The sequence below is a fragment of the Vidua macroura genome, chromosome 3 (assembly GCF_024509145.1).
Source record: "Vidua macroura isolate BioBank_ID:100142 chromosome 3, ASM2450914v1, whole genome shotgun sequence".
In the NCBI taxonomy this organism is placed as follows: Eukaryota; Metazoa; Chordata; class Aves; order Passeriformes; family Viduidae; genus Vidua; species Vidua macroura.
In genome coordinates, this window is record NC_071573.1 from 66,910,194 (window position 1) to 66,933,522 (window position 23,329).

The 23,329-nt window shown below is 39.6% G+C and overlaps 2 protein-coding genes across 2 annotated transcripts in view; one reads left to right on the forward strand and one right to left on the reverse strand.

Annotated features, from left to right (window-relative positions):
• The window catches only part of COL10A1 (collagen type X alpha 1 chain), a 34,206-nt gene extending 28,209 nt beyond the window's left edge, over window positions 1-5,997 (forward strand). Inside the window, exon 3 of the mRNA XM_053974125.1 lies at window positions 3,917-5,997. Within this exon, the coding sequence (XP_053830100.1) occupies window positions 3,917-5,811 (1,895 nt within the window). The 3' untranslated portion in view covers window positions 5,812-5,997. The remainder of the gene's footprint in view (window positions 1-3,916) is intronic.
• Window positions 1-22,691, reverse strand: part of NT5DC1 (5'-nucleotidase domain containing 1) — a 126,221-nt gene extending 103,530 nt beyond the window's left edge. The window contains exons 1-6 of the mRNA XM_053974126.1: window positions 22,505-22,691; window positions 20,483-20,574; window positions 18,790-18,861; window positions 17,150-17,256; window positions 15,439-15,518; window positions 11,671-11,752 (exon numbers count right to left, since the gene is read on the reverse strand). Of these exons, the coding sequence (XP_053830101.1) occupies window positions 11,671-11,752; window positions 15,439-15,518; window positions 17,150-17,256; window positions 18,790-18,861; window positions 20,483-20,574; window positions 22,505-22,597 (526 nt within the window). The 5' untranslated portion in view covers window positions 22,598-22,691. The remainder of the gene's footprint in view (window positions 1-11,670; window positions 11,753-15,438; window positions 15,519-17,149; window positions 17,257-18,789; window positions 18,862-20,482; window positions 20,575-22,504) is intronic.
• Between the last annotated feature and the right edge of the window lie 638 nt (window positions 22,692-23,329).

Here is a 23,329-nt window from a genome sequence, read left to right on the forward strand (position 1 = left end):
ACATAACTTCCCAGTATTTACATTGTTTCATCTTATTTCTGGTAATCCTCTCTGTCCCTTTAAGTTGAACAGGTGGCAATTCCTAATGTTTTAAACTATTTGAGTTCTGTTTTCTTTTTCCACGCTTAGGCCAACATCTTCTTTAAAAAAAAACTTGAATTCAAAGCTTCTGATACATAATGACTATTCAAAATTGTCATCACTAAAATGAATAGTGAATTTTCCTTGTTAACATCCTACCTTACCCCCTGAGAATAGCATTATTTTCTTTCAGACATCATCAGGCTACTCAAAATAGCTTTATTTTTTTGCTGTATCCCATCTGCATTTAGTTGTAGCAATCACACTTGGGCAGAAATGAGGAAACTCAATGAGGGGCTCAGAAAACAGCATTAGCAAACAAGTTTCTCTTCACCATAGAAAGGACATGGGCAAATCGGCAGAGCAGAATTGCTGCTCAGGGCACTGCATCCACATTACCTTTATTCAGGGGATTTAGATTCAGAATAGCTCTGCTGACAGATCCTATGGACTGCCTTATCATGTGCAGCACACATGGAGCCTAAAGAAACTCTAGTCTCATACCAGCACTGGCCCCATACCAATCAGGTCCAACCCACATGCTCCAAGAATCTCTGCAGTAAGAAACAAATGAGAGCAGCATGGCTGGGAACCTTATCCCCAAAATATTCTCCTGGGCTGTACCAAAATATTGTCATAGTTTCATCCCTTGTCTTCAGCAGAAGGACTTCCAGGAGCCCTAGCACTCCCGGATCAAGTTTAGGGACATGCGCAATAAACAGCTGCTCTGAAAACTTACTGACTAGAATTCTCACTGAGTTAAGTGCACATTTCCTCCCTCCTTCCTCATTAACTTTTCTTGTGTTTTTCCATTACTTTACTTAGAATAATTTACATATTTATTACTACTTTTAAGTGAAGTATAATATTTACTTGGCTATTCTCTACCATACTTCACCCACTTCTCCTAATAGGTTCTTCTTTCCCCCTTTATAGAAAACATTTGGGAAGGGGGAAACCAGCAACAAATTAAGCAAGAATCAGGGTAGACAGAAAATGGTGTGAAAGGGGGAAATGAATTGTCCTGAAGTAAGTTTTCACTTTGTATACAAACACAGAATCTAATGTGAGTGAAAATTCATATTTAGAATGAAAATGATTATATCAAAACCTGAGAACTATAAAATGTTCTTGATTTAGGAAATGTAACAGAAGACTATATACTAGACCTCAATAGCAGGAACAGCTTACATTTTTACAGACATTTGAGTCCAGTCACTCAAAAGTGCTTGACAAATTTTGGTGAGCAAGCATTGCAGGAGGACTTTTATTCCTGAGTCTGGAAAACAAGCATCCTATAGAGAGTTTTTAGAAGAATTTAAAGAGGGAAGACTGCTGGAGATCATCACTTCTAATCTGAGATGATCTCAGAAGAATAAAACAGGAGCCTACAAAACCAAATGAATTCAGCTTTTGTCTAGTGAGTTGTTCCATTTGCAAGCAGCTGAAGTAGCAATGGGAAGCTTTTCATCATAGCTTACTTTTCCAATTTGATCACCAAACATTGTCTTCTACAGATATAGCTACCAATGAATTACCTTTTTGCTTTGCATAGCTTTGTCAAAAAGCAGCCTGGAACTGAAATTTCAGTGTAAACCCAAATTGGTGAGTCAAGACAACATAAAACAGACCACACAATTTCTGCTGGCCACCAAAGCCTATTAAAGCTTCATCTAGTTTGGTGAAATTGTTTAAAAAACCTTGGTCTTGATAGCTCTCCAGAACATAGTTTTTTAACCAGTATCTCTTTGGCTTGAAATGTTAAAAAAAGCCCAAGTTGAAAACAATAATTGAATGAGATCTCACTATTCAGCAATGTTTAAATAAGCCATTACTGCAGGTTATGTTGAAGTCTACATATTTAATTCAATACATATATGGGGTTTGATTGCACTAGAGAAGGTAAACCATTTTTGCATCAAGGTATGTGCTGATACATGTAAAAGAGTAGCCAATCAATACTTCAGTGTTCTTGGTATAATGTTCTTGGTTCTACTTCATTAATAGTTTTAGCAGTCCTTTCCTCAGAGAAATAACCACTGCTTTTAGACGGCACAATTAAAATTACAATTATAATCTAAAAGCAGCACAACTGTGGAACAACGCAGCTCACAGAAAATCTCTATAACAGCTTGACTGCTGACAATGCCTTTAATATCTCAGGCAAAATTGGCAGGACCCACCATTCTGTGAAGCTAGGACTGATATTTGCATCTAAAATATGGTAAAAGTAATAAGGAGATAACACTCTGAGCTAAAGTCTGATGCAATTTGCCACCAAAAAAAAAAAACCAAACAAAAAAACCCCAAAAACCTGTTAATGTATCACAAATAAATCACAGACCATGCTTGTTTTCTATGTGTAGGATTTTAAAAACTATCTTCATGGCTTAAGAATGATGAGATAGGAAGATGTGCAAAATAAGTTGATATGTATTTGTGCTGATTTAATGCATCAGCAGAAAAGAAAATGAACTCTCTGCATTTTCTAGATAAGAACAATTTCCCTGTCAATACAGGAAGAAGGCAACCTTGCAGATCCAATAACAAACCAAAATCAAATGTATTTCATAAGTATATCTCTATTATTTAAAAAAAACACCCCAATATGTAGAATAATAGTTTCCTCCTTCACCTCACATTTGGTTCAACAAGACTAGCCACATAGTGGAAAACACAGTTTATTATCTAAAAGACAACCAAAGAGTCATTGTATAAACTTTCATGTGTACATATATGTTATATATACACTGGTCTTTCTGTGACAGACTGAAAGGAAAAATTGTAGCTGATGCAATTGTTGATCAATTTATAATATTTTCTAAATAAGCATTCAATAGAATGTGCTGCCATTATAAAAAAAAAACCAGAATCCAGGCTCTTTTTGCATCCTTCAGTTTTTATTTTTAAAACGACTTCTTAAATTAACATCCATCACAGATATGCCATTTTGTTCTATAATGCTGCCACTTTCTGCAAACTGCTGAAGTAGTCTCATAGTATGTGTGTTAAACTTGTATGTAATGTCCAACAAATAAGCATGCTAACTCCAACATAAAGCTGCAGGCTCCTCCAAAGCACACACAAACTAAGCAGTGAGCTTGTTTGCTTATTCCTCTATTGGTGACATTTGGTTAAGCAGCTCCACCTGCTGTTTTGTTAACTAAGAAAATGAAGTAGTACTAAAAAACCCCATAACAATGCCAGAATTCTGACAGCAGTAAAATGAATTATCAGTTGTGACCTTGCCACTGTGTGAAATTTTTATGGCAGACAAAAGTCTTTCAGACAATATCTGAAAATATAACATTCATATATTTACAAAACAACTAGTGCCATGGGCCACTTTTGAAAGTCTGGGGCAGGTCAAAACAAAATTCTCACTACTTAAATGTAGCACCAAGTTCTTTCTGAAAGGCTGCTGCACCTGCACAGACAGCTTCCTGTGATTTCATTCATCAAGTCTGATGACCTCCTAAATCTGTTACCTGTCTGGCTTTTTTTTTTTCCCTGACTTAATAGTCTGCATCCACTTGCACAGCACTTTTTAAGCTCTTTGATGACCCTGAATGTATTGAAGCACAAAAAAAAAAAAAAAAAAAAAAATTTCTAGAGGCCTTATATCTCACATTTCCAACAAATTTGCACTTGTTACTTGTAAGGGCTGTGAAACACTTTTACTCTGAATGTCAGCTTCTTAGTGACAAACACAGCAGCTGAAGCTTTACTTCCATGAAGTTGAAATTAAATAAACCCATCATGCATTTTACCACCATGCTACATTGCCTGCAAATATGCAGATGCCCTGGTTGATCTGGTTTCCTCTCTCTCACAGGTGTGCAGGTAAGGGGGGAACAAGGACCCCCTGGTCCCCCAGGCCCCGCTGGACCACGAGGACAACCAGGTCCTGCAGGAAAGCCAGGGTTTGGAAGTCCAGGTCCCCAAGGCCCCCCTGGTCCACCAGGACCACCTGGGTTCTCTGCAGTCGGAAAGCCAGGAGTGCCAGGTCTACCAGGAAAGCCAGGAGCAAGAGGACTAAATGGTGAGAAAGGAGAACCTGGACCTGCTGGACTCCCAGGAGCAAGAGGGCCACAAGGGCCCCCCGGCACTCCCGGCCCCGCAGGACTGACTGTCCCTGGCAAGCCAGGACCACAAGGCCCTCCAGGAGCTCAGGGGCCAAGAGGACCCCCTGGCGAGAAGGGAGAGCCAGGTATCCCAGGTATAAATGGACAAAAGGGAGAAAATGGATTTGGAATTCCAGGCCGCCCAGGTGGCAGGGGTCTTCCAGGCCCACAGGGACCCCGGGGCCCCCCTGGTCCTGCTGGGATAGGGAAGCCTGGTGAAAACGGCCTGCCAGGTCAGCCAGGTCTGAAAGGTGACCGAGGTTTTCCAGGTGCACCTGGAGCAGTTGGTCTCCCAGGTCCCCAGGGTCTCCCAGGTGAACCTGGAGAAGTTGGCATTGGCAAGCCTGGGCCAATGGGACCACCAGGAGCAGCAGGTATCCCTGGAGCCAAGGGACATCCCGGACCTGCAGGGTTGCCTGGATCGCCAGGACTCCCAGGTTTTGGAAAGCCAGGATTGCCAGGCATGAAGGGACACAGAGGGCCTGAAGGTCCTCCTGGCCTTCCAGGACCTAAAGGAGACCAAGGTCCAGCTGGTGTGCCAGGAGAACCAGGGCCGGTCGGGCCACCAGGGAACATGGGCCCTCATGGACTCAAAGGTTTGCCTGGTGAGAATGGCCTACCTGGGCCCAAAGGTGACATGGGCCCTGCAGGCCACCCGGGATTCCCAGGGGCCAAGGGGGAACGAGGCCTACCAGGATTAGAGGGAAAACCGGGATACCCAGGTGAGCAGGGTCTTGCTGGTCCTAAGGGACACCCAGGTCTCCCAGGTCCAAAAGGTGATGCAGGCCCTGCTGGGCTCCCTGGGCTGCCTGGTCCAATGGGTCCACAAGGAGCCAAGGGAGTGCCAGGGACCAATGGTGAGCCAGGCCCCAGAGGGCCTTCAGGAATACCTGGGATCAGAGGTCCCATTGGCCCACCTGGCCTGCCAGGAGCCCCCGGTGCGAAGGGTGAGCCAGGAGCACCAGGACTGCCGGGCCCAGCAGGCATTTCCACGAAAGGCTCAAGTGGACCTATGGGACCACCTGGACCCCCCGGCCCTAAAGGCAGCAATGGTGAGCCTGGCTTGCCTGGCCCCCCGGGTCCTCCTGGTCCCCCTGGCCAAACTGTAATCCCAAAGATGCCTGAAGGCTATATTAAAGCGGGAGAGTCTCAGGACCTATCAGGGATATCTTTCATAAAAGGCGGAGTAAACCAAGCTCTGACAGGGATGCCGGTGTCTGCTTTCAGTGTCATCCTCTCAAAAGCCTACCCTGCGGCAACAGTCCCCATCAAATTTGATAAAATCTTGTACAATAGGCAGCAACACTATGACCCTAGAACAGGAATCTTCACCTGCAGAACCCCTGGACTGTACTATTTCTCCTATCATGTACATGCAAAAGGAACAAATGTTTGGGTTGCACTCTACAAAAATGGTTCCCCAATTATGTACACCTATGATGAGTACAAGAAAGGATACCTTGACCAGGCTTCTGGCAGTGCTGTCATCGACCTCATGGAGAATGACCAAGTATGGCTCCAACTGCCCAATTCAGAATCTAATGGTCTCTACTCCTCTGACTATGTTCACTCTTCTTTCTCAGGTTTCCTGTTTGCTCACATCTAATATCCTACTTACCCAATCCTGACACACTCTCCTTCAGACCATGTTAACCAGGTACTGCTCTGATTTGTCCTTAGCAGGTCATGCAACTTCAACGTTGCAACAGGAATGGAGGAGGGAGTGAGAAAGTGGAAGAGAGTGGTTCAAACATAGTAGAATAATATTGTATGTTGTTAGAGAATTGTCATAAAAGAACTGTTTTGAATGATGATTGTCTGACAATGCAAAATAAAAATTTTATGAATTAATATAATGTACCAGTCTCTGTCCTTTTTTCCTTTTTTTTTTCTTTTAAAAGGAAAATCAGAATTTCTAGCTATCACAACTCATAACACAATAAAGGATGCTAGATCATACTCCACTACACTTGAATTAACTGAAGGCATTTTATTCCAAGTAAAAGGTCTCAAATACACCACAGTCACCTCAACAGCTGGACAATACACTTCAGGAACATTCTACATCCAGCTTCATCTTTAAGCTATCCAACAGGACAAGAACAACAACTGTAATAAACACAGTTTTCATTTAGTTCTATTGTTCTTATTAATTAATAGCTACTTGGAGATAGGTAGATTTACAAATTATTACATGTTACTGAAGATCTAAAGTTTCACAATATGAAAAAGCCACCAGATTTGAGGCCTCAAAATCCATTTGGCTTTCTTCAATGCACATTGATGCAACAAACTAGTTCAGTGTTTTTAAATGTCCTAACATTCTCTAACATTCAGAGTACCACAAAGTAACACTGACCAAATCCAAACATTAAAAACATATCCTCACAAGCATGCAGACACTTTAAAACCCCAAAACTGGAGATAAACCTTGCCCTGATTTTTCCTGAACAGTTCATTCCTTTAAAACACAATAGTGTGAGGAATTTATTTTACTTATTTGGTAAATTTGTCAGATTATGGCAATAATTAGTCAGTAGACACAACCATATTTACCATACAAACATGTCTCATAAAAAGTTGTTATTTCATCAATTTGTTATGCTACTATGACAAGTTAGCTTATGAATTATGAAACCTTGACAGTTTGGTCACACATTTCTTCCAGAGACAGTTGCCATTCATGTGCTTTAAAAGTATTATATACATCAAAACCTTATGAACCCTTAAAGCTACTATACTCAGCTTTTTTTTTTTTTTAACAGAAGCTTTTAATCACTTGCACTGAAAGTATGCAGGCCTACGTTTAAAAATTCTGTGATATTACCATTTCTTCATGGAAGCAGAGCTTGAGGCTTGTTATGTTGTGTACATTTGGAATCAGCAATATCCTAAATACTTGATAATGTACTTGATATTCACTGGAATGAATAAAAAAGCTAGGATACCTTTTGCTTGATGGTTGACCCATCATTAGCAAAACTATATAGTGTTTTGGAAACTGTAAAGACCTACCATGAAAGTAACTTGAATTTTTTTTCTTCCTTTTTTTAAGTGCTGCTGGATAAGGAAACCTGTGATTTAAGCTATAATTCAGTAAAATAATAAATGAATATTAGTTCAACAGCACTTCCCAGTATTTTAACTTAGCACGTCCTGCTGCCCATACACTCTACCAACTTGGAACTTTTGTTTCAGGAACAAATAGAGGGATTTGGATATGGGAGCTGGAAAATATGACTAAGTAGCAGGCTTCTGGTTATTTAATTCACATATGAAATGTATGCCAAAGCACATGCTTGAAACTGTTGGAGATGATTGGTGCTCAGCAGCTCAGGACCATGTTGACCTGTGATTCCAATTAACTTACAAGAAACTGGGCCCAGGCAGCATTTTTAAAAGCATAGTTCACTAACCCTTATCATCCATCCATCCATCCATCCATCCATCCATCCATCCATCCATCCATCCATCCACTTAAAATCATGTTTTGTCCTTTATGTCTTTGTTCCTCAAACATGTAGGACTTCAAATAAGTCTACAGCTTGGAACCTCATGCCTGGTTTTTGAAGTATTTTCATAATTGCTCAGATATTAAGTCACTAAGAAAACAACTCTTAAAACTGAAAAGCTAGACATGATACAGTAAATTGTGGCAAAAGCACAACTTATACTTTGATTTTAGCTTTGGATTTTCAGTTTAGAGGGGACCTTGAGAAAGTCTGTAAAATTTTTATGTTTGATTTTTAGCATTTTCTCCACAAGAAGATCAGCAATCTATCTAAAGATAAAGCCCTTCCAAAAACACTATTTCTTCTGAATCTTGGATATTAAAGAAAATCCAACATGAAATTCAAATGAAAACTTAAAAGCCTGTAATAGTACAAAATCACTTCCAAAGACATACTGAAATTTCTGAAGCCTTAAGTGATCAAAAACATGCAAGCACCCAAACAATCCCTGTACTTAGCTGGAAAACACAGCAAATAAATGCAACAAATTTACTTTTCACTTGCTTCTTTGGTATAGTTTTCACAATTAAGACAAATTTATCTCACTCATCACTGCTACATCAGCATTAGGAACTACTAATATTTTGCACAAGATTGTTTTTCCTTTGGCCAGAAAAGCATCTTTGCTTTTTGTTTTTTATATCTGAAATTGTGTATTAAAGATAAAAAAATACATATCACAGATGTTATCTTCCGCCAAGACCATAAACTTGAGATCAAAGACATGTATCCTAACAAGTCTTGTTATGGGCAATTGATGAAGTCTGCTGCCATACCAGCCATGATTTTTTTAATTTATAATTAAATATAATCTTATAAACCGATTGAATATATTACAAATATATAATTTTAACTATATAGCCATAAATACTACAGTTTCCAGAAGTGTTAGGAAAATTACAGGGAAAGGCAAGTCTTCAGGAGAGAAAGTAGCCTTTAAGATAAGAAATGTTACAAAATTCTGCTTCAAGAAGTTATATTTGGCAACATTTCCCTAAAAAAGCCATTGATTTTTCTGTCCAAAAAATCATCAAATCTGAATTTTTTCACAAGGAAATAATTATACAGTACTTCAAGCTCTTATTAATCCTCTGAAGAGCACACTTTGATTCCATAATACATCCATATAACTTGATAGTGTAAAATACATTGCCCCATGATGTTTTCTTTAAAATTGCTCTTTATTACTATCTATAAAACAGCCACTAAATCCAACACGGTCAAGATAATGTTAATCACCTTACAGTCACCAACTACTCCAGTAATAAGAATGAAGTATTGAGAATGAAATGGATTCTCACGTAATGTAATGCTTAGCTGGGATATCAACTGTAGAGAGCTCTCTTGCAGGTATTACTAGGTAAGAAATGACCACATTGCAAATATCTGCATTCATTGCTATCTGACCACACTTTTCTGATAGTATTGTTTCATAGATTTTCCTTTCTTTTTCTTTTTTTTTTTTTCTTTTTTAGTTATTTTTCACAACGGAATGTCTAAAATAACACAAGACTATTTGGGAACCCCCTTCCTTTTGTAAGCCTCAGTTCTTCACTTCTTTACAAGGAGAAGAGTGGGTTAATACTCTTCATCAAGTTAAGTCAGGACAATCATGCCTATCTGAAAGAGCCATCCAAGAAAAATATCATAGGGCAATTATCTAAGGCAATTACCATAGCTAAGACAATGAAAAGCAAAATCCATCAGACACCTGATTATGATCAAAAAAAAATCCTGTGAAAAAGAGAAGGGACATAGAGACACAAGGGCATACTGACAACAAATCAAAGTGAACTGCAAACACTCAGTGGATTTCAAAAAATAAAGCGGTCAGTCGTTCTGCTCCGCCACCGACAATGGCACCGCTAGGACGGCGTTTTGAGTTGGGAACTTTGCGTCCCCTCAACCGACCACTTAATAAGTTTGCCTTTGAAATTTTACCTTGACTAACTGTTAACGAACACTGCTTTTCTCTGAAGGGTTAAACCCTCTAGAAGGCATGGAGTTAAGTCAAAAGGCTGTGGTTTTAAGGCCAGATTCTGGGCTATGAAAGACGCTGGAGCTTCCTGTAGATGTTGGGATCCAGGTTTGAGAGTTTCCTAAGGAAGTTATGTGAGATGTGAAATTGAGAAAAACAAATCACTTTGCCAGCAGTGATAGAAGATTAGTACCCTGATTCTTGTATCACAGAGGGACCTGAAGCAAAAAGAGATGCTCCATGGGAATATCACTATTAAGTGATACAGGAAGAAATTATCTCTGGCTTCTGACTCCCTGCTCAGTGCTTTAGCTACTGGACTATGTTATTAAATGGAAAATAAAACCACTGTGAAGCCTTTCAAAGTGATGCATGACAGAGTGTATCATTTTCTTGTATTACAATCTTTGAGTAGTGCATATAATCTGTATTGTTTCCCTTCTGGTATTACTGAGCTTTATCTGATAAAACTTGTTCCTATCACTTACTACACTTTCCTATATTCTTAACACTTTTATGCATGCATGTGCCTCTGACAGAAGCTAGAAATGATGAAGTCATATTGCAAATTTTATTTGCAGATTCCAGATTTACATATTAGAAATAGGTACCTGATTGACAGGTATTAGCATAAATGTCCAAGTGTACACACAAGCAGACACATATAAATAAACCTAAGCAATTACTTGCATGACTTCAAGGTTTAGACTTTTATTGGATCTCATTAATTTCCAAAGAACACTTTTAAAAATTATTCTTTTTGCTGCATGATCCACAACTTCAAAAAAAAAAAAAAAAAAAAAGCAGCAGTGATGGTTTGAAGAAAAGACTAAAAGAAGTAACAAAAATTCTAAAAAAAATTAGTACAGTTGATTAGTGTTGATTTTGTATCAGCAGAAAAGAAAGAATATATTTATTTTGTGTACGAATGAGTTCCCAGGATAATTCATAACTGCCAATCACACTTTAAGCTCCAATGGAAACACAGTAAGAACAACAAAGAAAGCAGTTTGGGAATATCTTGCTGGTTTTTACCATTTACATCTTGGTATCAATTTCCATTTTTGCTTGGAAACAATTTTGTCAATTACACTTGAAAGGAATACAGCAAGTGGGACAGCTGAGGTGAACAAAATGTGAGTTTTAAGAAGGTGCAAACTACACCTTGTGCCTAGTGAATGTTGCATCAACCAAGGTAATTCTAATAGTAGTTAAGAATTCAGAACTGAGCTGCATATAAACATTTTACCGGAAATATTGTTCAAAATAATTTCAATTAACTGCATGCACAAACAATAGTTAGCCTTTATTATCAACTTGTTATTTTATATGCCTGAGAGTAACTCTGAAGTTATGTCTGTGAAGGAAGGAAGATAATTTGCTGAAGAGTAGACAAGATGTTTTCCAATTCTAATTTATATTACACTATTACAATGTTGGTTTTGGGTGGAGAAACACTGTTATTAAAAAATAGTCCTCTGCAAATGTTAGGAAACTCAAAACCTCTCAATTGTGTCAATACTACTAATCAAAACTAGAGTGCTAAAGAAAACAATCAAAAATTAGTACTTGAATTTCTTTCCCCAATTCATTTTGGATTTTATATATCATTACAAGATCATAAGGAATAGATTCAAAACATGGTTCAAGGATGTCCACATTACCACATCAATCACGATAAGAAACCATTTGTCCTTCTAAAATGAGTTGAAATAGCAATAAAAATTGAAATATTGAGTAAAATAGTACATCAGAAATGTTATTAAAGATACCAAAGGAGTGAAATGAAACAGAAATAGTTATGATAAAGATATTTTATTCCAGGAAAAACATGTGTGTACTATACAACTATTTATAAACTTGAAAAGTAAAAGCTGTGCTGAGTAGCCTACAGTGTACTTGCAAACATATTTGCTCTGGCAAGCACATGTAATATTTTCAGCTGTTATAGTGAGTCTTCAGTGAACACACTTACCTTTAAAAGCTGATATTTTATAATTATGTTGGATAGCAGCCACCATGTCCTTCCAGAAGTCATATTTTTTCTGACCATCATGCTGTAAGTGTCAAAAGGAACCTAGTCATTATATCAAGTAACAGCCATTACAAGCTTTCATATTGAAACAGTGACAGAAATGCCATGAATTAACAAAATTATAAAGACAGTCTCAAGACAGTAGGATTGAGGACATCAGGATTCAGTAGTACCCAGATTAACTGTGGGTAACTGCAGACAGGTTATGTCCCTCTTAGAGGGTTACAATGAGAGGAGGAAGGGAGAAGGAAAAATGCTTAATATTTGTGAGGAACTCTAAAACATTAGAGCCAAAAGCGGCATCAGCAAGAACAGCAACTTGCAGAATGAACATCCCATCCCACTGACATTTGGGAAAAAGAAGTGCCTAGGGCTGCAGATCCTGAACTTAATTAGCATGTTGACATTATCCACAGCCTGGCATTCATATCACTTCCACCTGTGAAGTGGCAAATCCCTTCACTATAATTTAGAGGAAATGCCCTTCTGCCAAGAACACTACCCCAAACATGGTATAAAATACTCATCCAGAAGCCTGGCTGAGCAGCACTTCATGGCATTGTGCTCTGAAGACTGCCAAACCCCAGATCTGGCAGGGGGACGTGATCCACGGCTGTGAAATCTCTCACTGTTCCTAGAAAGCTTCCCAGGCACAGCAGAGCTCCAGTTGACCTCAGCTTCTCCTTCAATCTCTCACGTGGGAGAGGAAAACCTCAACCAGCTGAGCCCCACAGCACTCTCAAATACCACAAATTTTAGTAGTGATGAATGAAACAGATGCAATTACACAGCTAGCCAGTATTACAGAGCAGAGGATTAACTACAGATGCCGGAAGAGGTGCTCAGTTACACACTAATTTGGCAGCAGTAAAACAGGTGGTATAGTCTTTGAGTTTATGTGTTGTGGAAAGTATTTCTGTAATGCTGTTATAGGCCTTCCACATCAGGATAAATTTCAAGGCAACTGTTAGCACTTTCAGGGCCCTCTGTGTATTGATACTTACACTGACACCTGAATAATGAGCCATTTTTTAAGCATAAAGCGTTTTGTAGAGAGGGAAACATTCAGAAACTGAAAAAAAACTCCACATCCAAACCCTTATCAGTGCCAAACAAAAACTAAAAACATGTAGCTTATATATACTGAAGTAAACTGCTATTTCAGGACAAACCTGCCATGGAAGCTTCCAGAGAACAGTCTGCCTTTCACAATCAGCAAGTCACACAAACAAGGTCTTTTGTGCATAACTGACAAGCATAGTTTGATTATCATCCATCAGCTCTACAGGTTAAGAGCAAGAAAGATACGGTGCTGTGGCTTTCAGAAGTTTTTTTTTTAATCCATTCCTATAGCAAACTGCCACAGAAATACAAAAAAGAGCTAATAAAGAGAAAAGATTTCATATGTCAGCTTCCGCTAGCCAAGGATGTTAACCAAGGGTGATTATTCAAAGCTATGTACAGAAGATACTGGGGACCATCTGTCTAGTGGCAATGCAAGTAGCCTAAGCTAGCACTCTTCTCGAGACAGATTCAACTGTCTTCTCCCCTCACACTCCATGTGGCTGACTTAGCCCTTAGTTTGGAATTTTGGGGTTTTTTTGCTTGTTTCTCTTAAAAAAAAAAAAAATCAGTGAACTGAACCAAAAGATCCTCAGAGTGCTGTTTTGAGGACAGATGGATACTAGTTTAAAACTGAGTATACTTCCTTCAAAACATTTGAACTCAGAGGAGATTAAAATAACTTAAACTAATTTCTTGCAGATCTTCAGTCATTGCATACAAGATATAAAGGAAAACTGACCAATCCCAAAAAGCAGAGAGAAAACTGTATGCATGGCCATCCATTCCACCATGATTACAAAATGTGATTTTATTAGTTGAACCATCAAGACAAAGCACTGTTTTGTTTAGCTCATCAGTGTGAAGATCAAAAACATTAAGAAGCTCCCATGCTTTGTCTGAAAACACATAAGAGTTCTGGCTCTGGACACAGCAGAAACAGATACATTTTTAACAGTGCAGGGTAGTCCAGCATCCAACTCATGTCCAAGCCCATTTTGAACCCAAACACAGTAATTCTTGCATCTGCTTCCAGTAGAAAGCTTTCCTGAATCTATAATGTTGTCTGGAAATGGTAAGAAAATAGCACTTTGTAAGCAGGCTCACAGGACAGGACACAGAAAGCTCTCCTTTCTTTTTGAAATGTGGCAGAAGAAAATGTGATGGTTTCTAATCCATAGGATGCAGCATTTTGCAGGCATGAGTTCTGGGCTGGAGAGGCTGACCATCTCCTGCCTTCCACCTTTCTCAAGTGGCTGATGCTAAACTTCCAGGGAATTACTGTAGCCCTCCTGTTGAAACAGGGCTTACATCCAATAAAACACTTGAAAACTGCCAGGAGATAAAGAGATTGCATGACCCACTTCTCGTGGCTCTCCAGAGAAACAGCACAGGTTTAATTCCCTCTGGCTGAACACAGCACTGATCCCGGGGCAGTGCTCCAGCCTGTGAACTAGTAACTGGATGTGAAAGATTACTACACACATGATTTCTTTCTTAATAAGTAGGTGATTTGTGCTGAGTCTAAATTAAATATAAAGTAAACACAGTACAGGTGCCACAACTGCAACAGGTTTCTAAGCTGCGAACAGCTTAGGGGAAGGAGATTAATCAGGCAGAAAATTAAGAGTCTTACTGAGCACCTGTCCTGCATGCTTCCCTGATAAGCTAGTTTTAGCTAACTCTTCATACAGCACTTGGACTTAGGCAGCAATCTTCTCAGCATGCTATTTTGGAGTGATGGCTAAAGCAGCAAGCCACCTAATATCCAATAAGACCCCAGACACTCATCTCACAGCTCGGATTTTCACTCTGCAGACAAGGTTAAGTATTGACAATTTTCAGGCCTTCAGCGCTTTGGTACCTCTGGCCAGAAGACTACCTCAGTACTCTTTTGACACCAACACAGTTATTCTGTCAGAAGAACCCTCTCCTACCTCCAGCTGTATGCAAGTTAAACTTTTTACACAACAAAACAATTATCACCAAATTTCAAAAGTAGAATTTAGGACATTCTGTCTACCTAAAAAGCACTCAGAACGGTTCAAGCAATTGTATTATCCACCTTAAGAATTTAATTTACTGTTTAGCAGAGGAAAAAAAATTAAAAGTTACTATGCCAGAGGTGTATTTATATCTGTGTACACAGATCAATGTATTTAGGACAAAAACCAAGCTTAAAAAAGGATGAAATGAAGCTTCATTCACTCTTTAACAACTTGCAAATTAGCAAATCGTGTAATTCAGGAAACTTGTATTATATTTATTTCAAGTACAATCAAGCATAATTAAAGGACACTTTAAGAACTACATTGTGCATACCACAGGGTAAACTTGAGGAAACTGCACATTTCCATCAGTATCCTAGTTATTTGTGCCCTCTGGTGGAAAAACTTTTATTTTGAACATGCCATGTAGGTCACAATTATCTTCAGAGATAATTTAACTTACTTTAAGATAACTAACTTACAGAGATAATTAACTTACTTTAATACAGTAAGTCCAACATGGAATAGTCCAAATGAGAAAAAGACCTTGATGCTGTTCAATACCCAATTTTTATGCATTTAATAATGCATGCAAGAAATGTGATGGTGGAAGAAAAAGATAATGCAATACATAATTTTCAAACAATCCAGTTCTTACCTGATCTAAGCTGTCCACAACCCTTGCACACAAGAGAGCTCCTGGCAGGTCAAAATAATTATCATACAAATAGTATTTAGCTGGAAAAAAAATTAAAAATATACTTTAAACACCCCTGTATTGTATGCTGTAATCACAAATAAAAATTACATTTAAATAATAATATAAGCTCCTTTTTGGATTTTACTGGTAATAAGCATTATCTGTTTCCCAATCTTCATTAACAAAGGCTAACTTCTGATTGTCATAACTGGCAACTAAAAGTTGTTTACCTATATGAAGGCAGTGAGATTTCAATACGACATTTTAAGATTTGAAAGCCCAGGTGAAAGAAAAGGCAGAGAACCGTGAGTTTTAATTTAGGACAGTATCTTTCAACTCTTCCAAAATATCTATTTCCCTAGCAGTGAAAACACAAGTGTTTAAGAAATTCAGAGACATTTGGACAGGTCTGACACACTCATGTCCTTTGCACACACATGCTGTGGACAGTGCCTTGGCCCAAGGGGAAGCATGATCACATTATTACATCAGTCCTCAAAACAGAACTGTATCAGGAGGGTGCAAATGTGATCATGCTCAACTATGGTCATGCTCAATAAACTCTCTTCAAGAAGTGAAACGACTTAACAAGTTATTATTTTTTCCCATAATCTTGTCTGTGTGGTCTCTTAGTATATTCAAGTCAGCAAAATGGGGATTAATATACACAACAGAGACCAAGTGCATGTTTCAGTGAAAAAGAGAAGCACATTTCCTAAATGACCAAAGGAAACCTCTCTCTTCCTCCATTTTGCAAAAGATTACCTGCAGTCTAGAATAAGCATTGCATTTGTAGTCAGCAAAATCGCAAGGAAAGTATCTCCATTACATAACAAAATACACCTTAAGTGATCACTTCCTGTGTGTTACTCTCAACTGCCAAGATCAAACTAAAACAGAGGAAACACAGAGCAAGAATGTGACCTAGCCACAGCTCCCTCAAAGTGACTCCTATCTTAAACACAGGAACTTCAAATGCAAGGGGAGAAGTTTTGTTTCTAGACTTGCTTTGTTCTTTGCACCTGCACCTAGGCCTCCAGTAACAGGACTGGCGGCAACAACTCAACAATTAAGAAAAATTTAAGATTTGTCCTAAATGAGACAGGGTATCAGTCAGCAGGTATTGAGCAATTGTATTGTATATCACTTGTTCCTCTTGGGTTCTGAGGTTCTGTCTCCTTATCATTACAATAATTATTAGTACTATTATTAGCATATTTATTATTATAACATTTCATTTCAATTAAAAATTGTTGTCAACCCATGAGATTTACCATTGTTTCTGATTCACCTGCCCACTGGGCCTGGGCAGGGTGGGAGTGAATGAGCAGCTGTATGGTCCTCAGTTGCTGGCTTGGGTTAAATCATGATACTGGTTGTATCAGTCTACTTCATCAAGAGACAGTGTGCCCACCACTATAACCAAAACATGCCTATAATGTCAGCTCATTTCTCTTACTGTAAAATAAATACCATGAAATAAATTTAAGATGAATTCTAGCACTAGAAGTTAAAAAAACATAAAAACCAAGTCTTCCCCAATACATTTACCTGTTCCAGCAATTCCCAGTTCAAGTATTTTTACAAGTCTGTGTTAAGAACTAACAGTACAAGGCACTGAAGGGACCAGAGCAATTTCAAAGAAGAGGATAGGCTAAAGTATAGCTACCTGTGCGTGAAACCATCCCACTGACTGTATTAAAATGCTTCCACTCCTTCCTTCCATATATCTCCAGGATCTCTTCGACTGTCATGCTCTTTGTACCATGGCTTGCCCTATTCAAGGCATTAAGTTGTTTATTAAAAAAAAAACAAAACAAAACAGAAAAGAGTTGAAAACATCCAAACTACTACTCGTGCAAAGTAACACACTGCAGCTGAATTACAGTGCATGTGAGCTGATCAAAACTGACTCTCTTTATAGTTTAGAAGTTTCCCAGGACCTACTAAGCTTTTATCATATACATTCCAGTTCTTGATAAAGGCCTTACTACACAAAGGTCTGGGTGGCTGGGGGCACAGCTACTGTGCCTCACCTGCTAACACAATCACTCTGTACTGCTCGAATGTTTTCAATTGTGTCAGGACACTCGCTATACTTGAGCTATCAATATAGACTGCACAATAAAGCACAGTGCAGAAAGCCTATACATCATTCTGAAGCCTGGTAACATCACAGAATGCAGGGCAGTACTATGGAAAAGTGCTAGCTTGAGCCCTGCAAGAAGCTTTTTAATACATAAGTACACACAAGCCTTTTTAGGCACTAAAAATTAACTACTCAGACCATGAATTTGGGTCCCATTTTGAAGAAAATGAAGGCAATGCCAAGAGAGGTAACCCTGTACCACTCTTCCCTTTAATGAGGTATATCCTGTTATCTTGAATTCTGCATTTAGTACTCCAAAACTCATGCTATTAAATGAATTTTAGGATACACAGCAATAACTGAAAAGCATTTCTTTCTTCTTTTAATGAGATCTGACTTTCCTTAGCATCTTCAAGCTCCTTCATGGAGGCACCAGAAAAAAAAAATACAGTCTGTCTTGCATTCTAAATTACACAGCTTTTGAGTCTTGAACAAAATTACGGAGAAATGGGACTAGGATTGATATATTTTAGATACATTTACTTTTCAGATTTTTGGTTCCAAATAGCAGTCTTCTATATTAAAAAAAAAAAAAGGAAGGAAAGAAAAAAGAACCAAGGATTTACTGAAAGTGACGACTGAAAGCAAAATAGCTTTTAAGTGGAAAGCCCCCACAATTCTGAAAGTGAATGTATCAGTTTCTGTGGTTAATTTATCTCAGGCTGTTTAAATTATAAGTTGTAAACTTGCAGAATTTTGAATGTCTACGGCACAAAGAAAATAGACATTCCAGTCATTAGTATTAGTCATTATTACTGCCCCCCAAACCAGGTTACTCACAATCCAAAGAAAAAAACCTTACCCAGGATTTTAGCAGAAATGGACAAAGAGTACATTGGTAGCCACCAAAAAAATGAATACACTTTCAAGATCAATGTGTCCTCAGAGTCTCAGATTTTACTAAAAATTAGATACTATTTACTACCAGCTAACATGAAAACATTACCAAAAGATTCAGTATGTAACATTAAGAGAAACTAAGCACCACAATACCAAAGAGTATTTAAACCTCTATATCTATCTAATAAATGAATGCATGCTGAAATAAGTCTTTTAAATATTTATAAAATTGAGAGACAGCATTTAGGAAGGAGATAAAATGTTAGTGTATTTAACAATACAACTTATATTTACCAATATAGATTTATTGTCAATATTACCTTAAAACTGTTCCATCTTCTGCAAGTTTCAGGAAGTTTCCTTCTTCAATGTCCAGCACCAAGCCTTTGCAACTAAGAATAAATTAATTTTAAGGAAGAAACAAAAAATTACTGTTTTCAGAGGACTGTCTTCTTATCTATCAGTGATATGCAGTTAGAGAAGCTATGGTGCTTCTGTAGCTATGATGCTACAGAAAACCAAACGAGTCACAACCCTTCAAATACTTCCATGCTTGAATAATCCTCTCTATAAGAAAGTGCATATTATTACAATTAGGACTGGATTTTCCTTACAAAGCAAAATCCTACTAAATAAACCCAGTTCCATGTCCAGTAAATTTAGGGACTGTTGTATAGATTGGTTGGAAGTTTAAGATCCAAATATATAAAACTAAGAAATGTGATATTTAAGTCACTTCTATTAAAGAAATTTTTTTTGTGGCAACTCCTCTAGTTACTACTTGACTGATTACACAAGTTATTACAGAAAAGAGGGGTAGAACATTGTTCTAAATGACGCAACTCAATAAGCTAAGAACACATGAAGCAGAAGCATTGCCATGTTAGCCAGCACAAACAAAGGGAAGAGTTGACAGTGTTGGAGACATCTGGCAAGAATTTCTAATTCTCCCTAATAAATCTTTATCTTCCAGATTTGTTTAGGTTCTTTGAAAAATTAATTCAGAGTTCAGTGGTTAGAATACAAATGAATAAACGAGACTGAGGAAGCCATGACACCTTCATCCTCTATGAGGCACCCAAAGGAAAGAATTTACATGAAGGCAGCAAGCAGATGCCAACCTTTCATGAATGACTCCTGGGCAAGAAGTAATGACACACTTGTTACCAGCACTGTGGATTTGCAGGTCCATGTTAATGAACCTCCTGCTTCAATAAGAGACCAAACCCAAGACATCTAGAGCTGAAAAAATGTTTTCTTGCATCATAGCCTCAAAATATGATACATAGATACATTGCTTGTCTCATGGAAGTTGAAATCAATCTCATTGGAAACTGTCCAGTCAAATATTGAATTTTAAAAAAATCATTAAACAAGAATACAAATATTATTTAAAAAAAAAAATCTGCATGTATCTATATCTAATGATTATTTGGCCATCAAGTCTCCACCCCCATGGCCTAGATAATAACCTTATAAAGTTAAAAGATCAAGATTCAAGTTAAGTTCCTGCTCAGAGACCACTGAGTTCAGAGCAGGAACTTGGGTTTCAGTCTTTTTCATCACAGCTTTGTGCCTGATGTGCTACTCAAGGGCTACCTCCTGGCATGTCACCTTTCTGTGGCTTCTCAGAAGGCTGTGGGGAGTAATCTGCCTTACACAAACAAAACAACTGCTGAGATAAAAATGACTAAACTCTGATGGATACTGTTGAATAGAATGTAGAAGACAAAGATGATACATAAAATAAGAGAGTGAGACTAAAAGGCTTGTGTCCAGACAGCTGGAAGCATAGACAAAGCAAGCTTGGGTGCTCAGTTCTCTCTTCGAAATACCATGTTAGATGTATTTCATGACAAATACTTCTTAGAACAAGTATTTGAAACTGTATTTTTGGATTTATCCATTGGGCCTGACAATCATAACATCCACTGCCTCATAAATGAAGCTGTTTGCTGAGCTTTGTAAAAAAGTTACAGTATAAAGGAATGACATTATTTTCAATGTACTCACCAGAAGTCTAAGCTGTCTGGAGCTAGAGTCAGCAAGTCTTCATCATATCCCTTCTCTGTTACCAGATACTGGGCAAAACTATCATATATTAGCTACAAATGAAAAAACATTGCATTCATTATATTCATTAAGTGAGATCAAAGACACTGCTTCCTTGAAAAGTGGCAAGATGCAAGTGTTAATGCCTCCAAAGTGAAATTTAACCACGGAGCTATGGGTCCTGTCCCACTGCCTACACTGGGAAATAGTGTCTGAGGTTATTTCTCTCACGACTGAAACACATACAAGAGTTCTGGTGCAATGTGTTCACCCCAACCCAGATTACAACATTCTACTTTACAGTCCCTGTGCTTCAAGACTGTTGGGAAATCAAGATGGTAAGTACTTAAGGGCTGGTAGTTCTGCCTCCTCAATCATCCTTTTTGTTTTATTTATTTTTTTTTTTTTTTTTTTTTTTTTAATGTTGTGGTTACTGAGATTCAACAAGCAGCTTCTAAACCAGTAAACATTTATCCTTAAGGGCATTTTAAAAGTATTTGAAGAAATTTATTCTGAATAGGCAACTACCAAATAAACAGTTATTATTTCTAAGTTCAAATGGCCTAACATGACACTCAGCAATTTATTAATGTACTGTGCTTGTAAAGTTTTACAAGAAGCTTTACGGAGATGCTGCCATGTCCTTAAAGACTATCCAAAAATAGTAATTGCTCCCTTTTTTCTCATGGTTCTTTCATTAAAGTTGTTCCCTGGCCTTTTTTCTTTAATTACAACAGATGCCGTTGGAATTAGTATGAATAACGGCTGAGAAAAACAAATTATGAAAACCAACGCTGAAATACTAAGAACTAACTACATCTTCAGCTGGGCCTGTCAGCCTCTTAAAGTATTTCTTATTTCCAAGAGATAAGGAGGCATGCAACAGGCATGTGTCAGTCTGCCTCTGTCTGCTGTGAGAAGATGAAGAGTACACCAAGTTTAGTAAAAGTTTTGGGATTTTTTCACCACTTTGTTCATTGGTTGGTCAGCATTTTAAAAAAACTCCTATAGTTACCAATTGTCTAATGTTTGCCTTCATCAGACAGAATTTGTATCAGAAAGAATGGGCTTGCGTATGGCAAGAATATGGAAGGTAAGCCTAGTGTTACACAGTTTCCACCTAGAAATTTAACAGCTCATACATTGTATTGTTACTGTTGAATCTTCCTTGGTAAGCAAGACGCCTCTCCACTTAAGTTCACACAGAGCTAAGGGAAGCAATGCACTTTTTCAGCACAGGATGCCTATTAATAAATGACACAGCTCATAAACATTTGTTTCCATACCAAATTCTGAAATTATCTTGCAATTAACGTGGGAGTCCTGTGCAGTTCAAAATGTACTGTAAGTGAATGGAGGCAACGAAAGGGGGAGAGTGAGACACCATGAGCATCCGCGACACAAGATAGCTCCAGAACAGAGTCCTGACATCAACAGAGAAGGACGAGTCAATGTAAGATTACCAGGGAGTTGAAAAAGGAAAGTGACAAGGGCGGGAACGCACAGCGCAGGCAGCAGTTTCTCAGAAAGAGACCACAGGGCTAAGTCAGAGATGCCGCGTGCCTCTAAACTCGGCGTTTTATTGTAAGCACCAGAAAGTTCGCAAAGGTCTCCTATCCAAAGGGCTGCGGGCTCCTCATTCTGCAGCATCTCTGGATTTAACGGGCGGGCTCTACCTTTTCCTCAGGGCCGCTACGGCCAGGAAAGAAGAACCATTTTCAAGGAAGGAGACATGGCTGTCCCCTCCGCTCGGGTAGAGAGGCCTGCTGAGGAAGCGCCCGGCGAGAGATACACTTGCGATTCTCTTATCTTCCGTGGATGTCTGAGACAGCCGGCCCCGGGCTCGCTGCCCCTGCCGGAGGGGTTCCGGCCCCGCGCCCCGGGACGCGGCGCTTTGCCTTCGGCGGGGCATGCGGCGGGAGCGGGGCGGAGCGGGGCCCCTCCCGCGGCTCCCCTCGGCCGCGCCGCGCCGCCCGCACTCACCCGTGCGCTCTGCGGGAGGTGGTACCGGCAGAGCGTGTGGTCCAGGTCGAAGCCCACCACGTCGCACTCAGCCAGGGAAAAGTGCTGCTGCATCGCCGAACCGCCGCCGCCGCAGGCGGGCGGAGGAGGAGGAGGAGAAAGAGGCGGGAGGAGGAAGGAGCGCGGGCGGCGCTTCCTGCGGAGCCGAGCCGGGCAGAGCGGAGCGGGGCCCGCGGGACACCCTCGGCCCGCTCCGCCCCGCCCCGGCGGGGCCGCCCGCACCTGCGGCACAGCCCCTCGGCGAGTCCGGGGGATGGAGGGGCGGGCGCAGGGAGGATGGCCGGAGGCGTACCCAAGCGCCCGAATTCGAAAAACATGCTTCCCGCCGCGGCTTTGTGAGCTTGGGAGCAGGCGTGGGAACGGAGGGCTCCCGCTCGTCTGGCAGACCGCGACCGCGAGCCTTCGGGGGGTGTGTGCTGGGACCTGCTGAGCAGGGAGCAGGCGGGGAACAGGAGTCAGCCTTGGTTAGTGACAGGACAGCCAGTGCCACACCGCAAGGGCCCTGCCGGGGACAGTTAGCATATGTAAGTAGAAAAACTCTACTTACTAATTCGTTATGAACCCTCAGTACGTTTGCGATGACAACAAGCTGTGTGATGCAGTCCACTTGCTGAAGAGAAGGGAAGGGATGTCATCCAGAGGGACCTTGGCAGGCTTGAGAGGTGGGACTGTGTGAACCTCGTGAAGTTCAGCAAGGACAAGAGCAAGGTCCTGTACCTGGGTCAGGACAATCCCAAGCACAAGTGCAGGCTGGGCAGTGAATGGACAGAGAACAGCCTTGAGTAG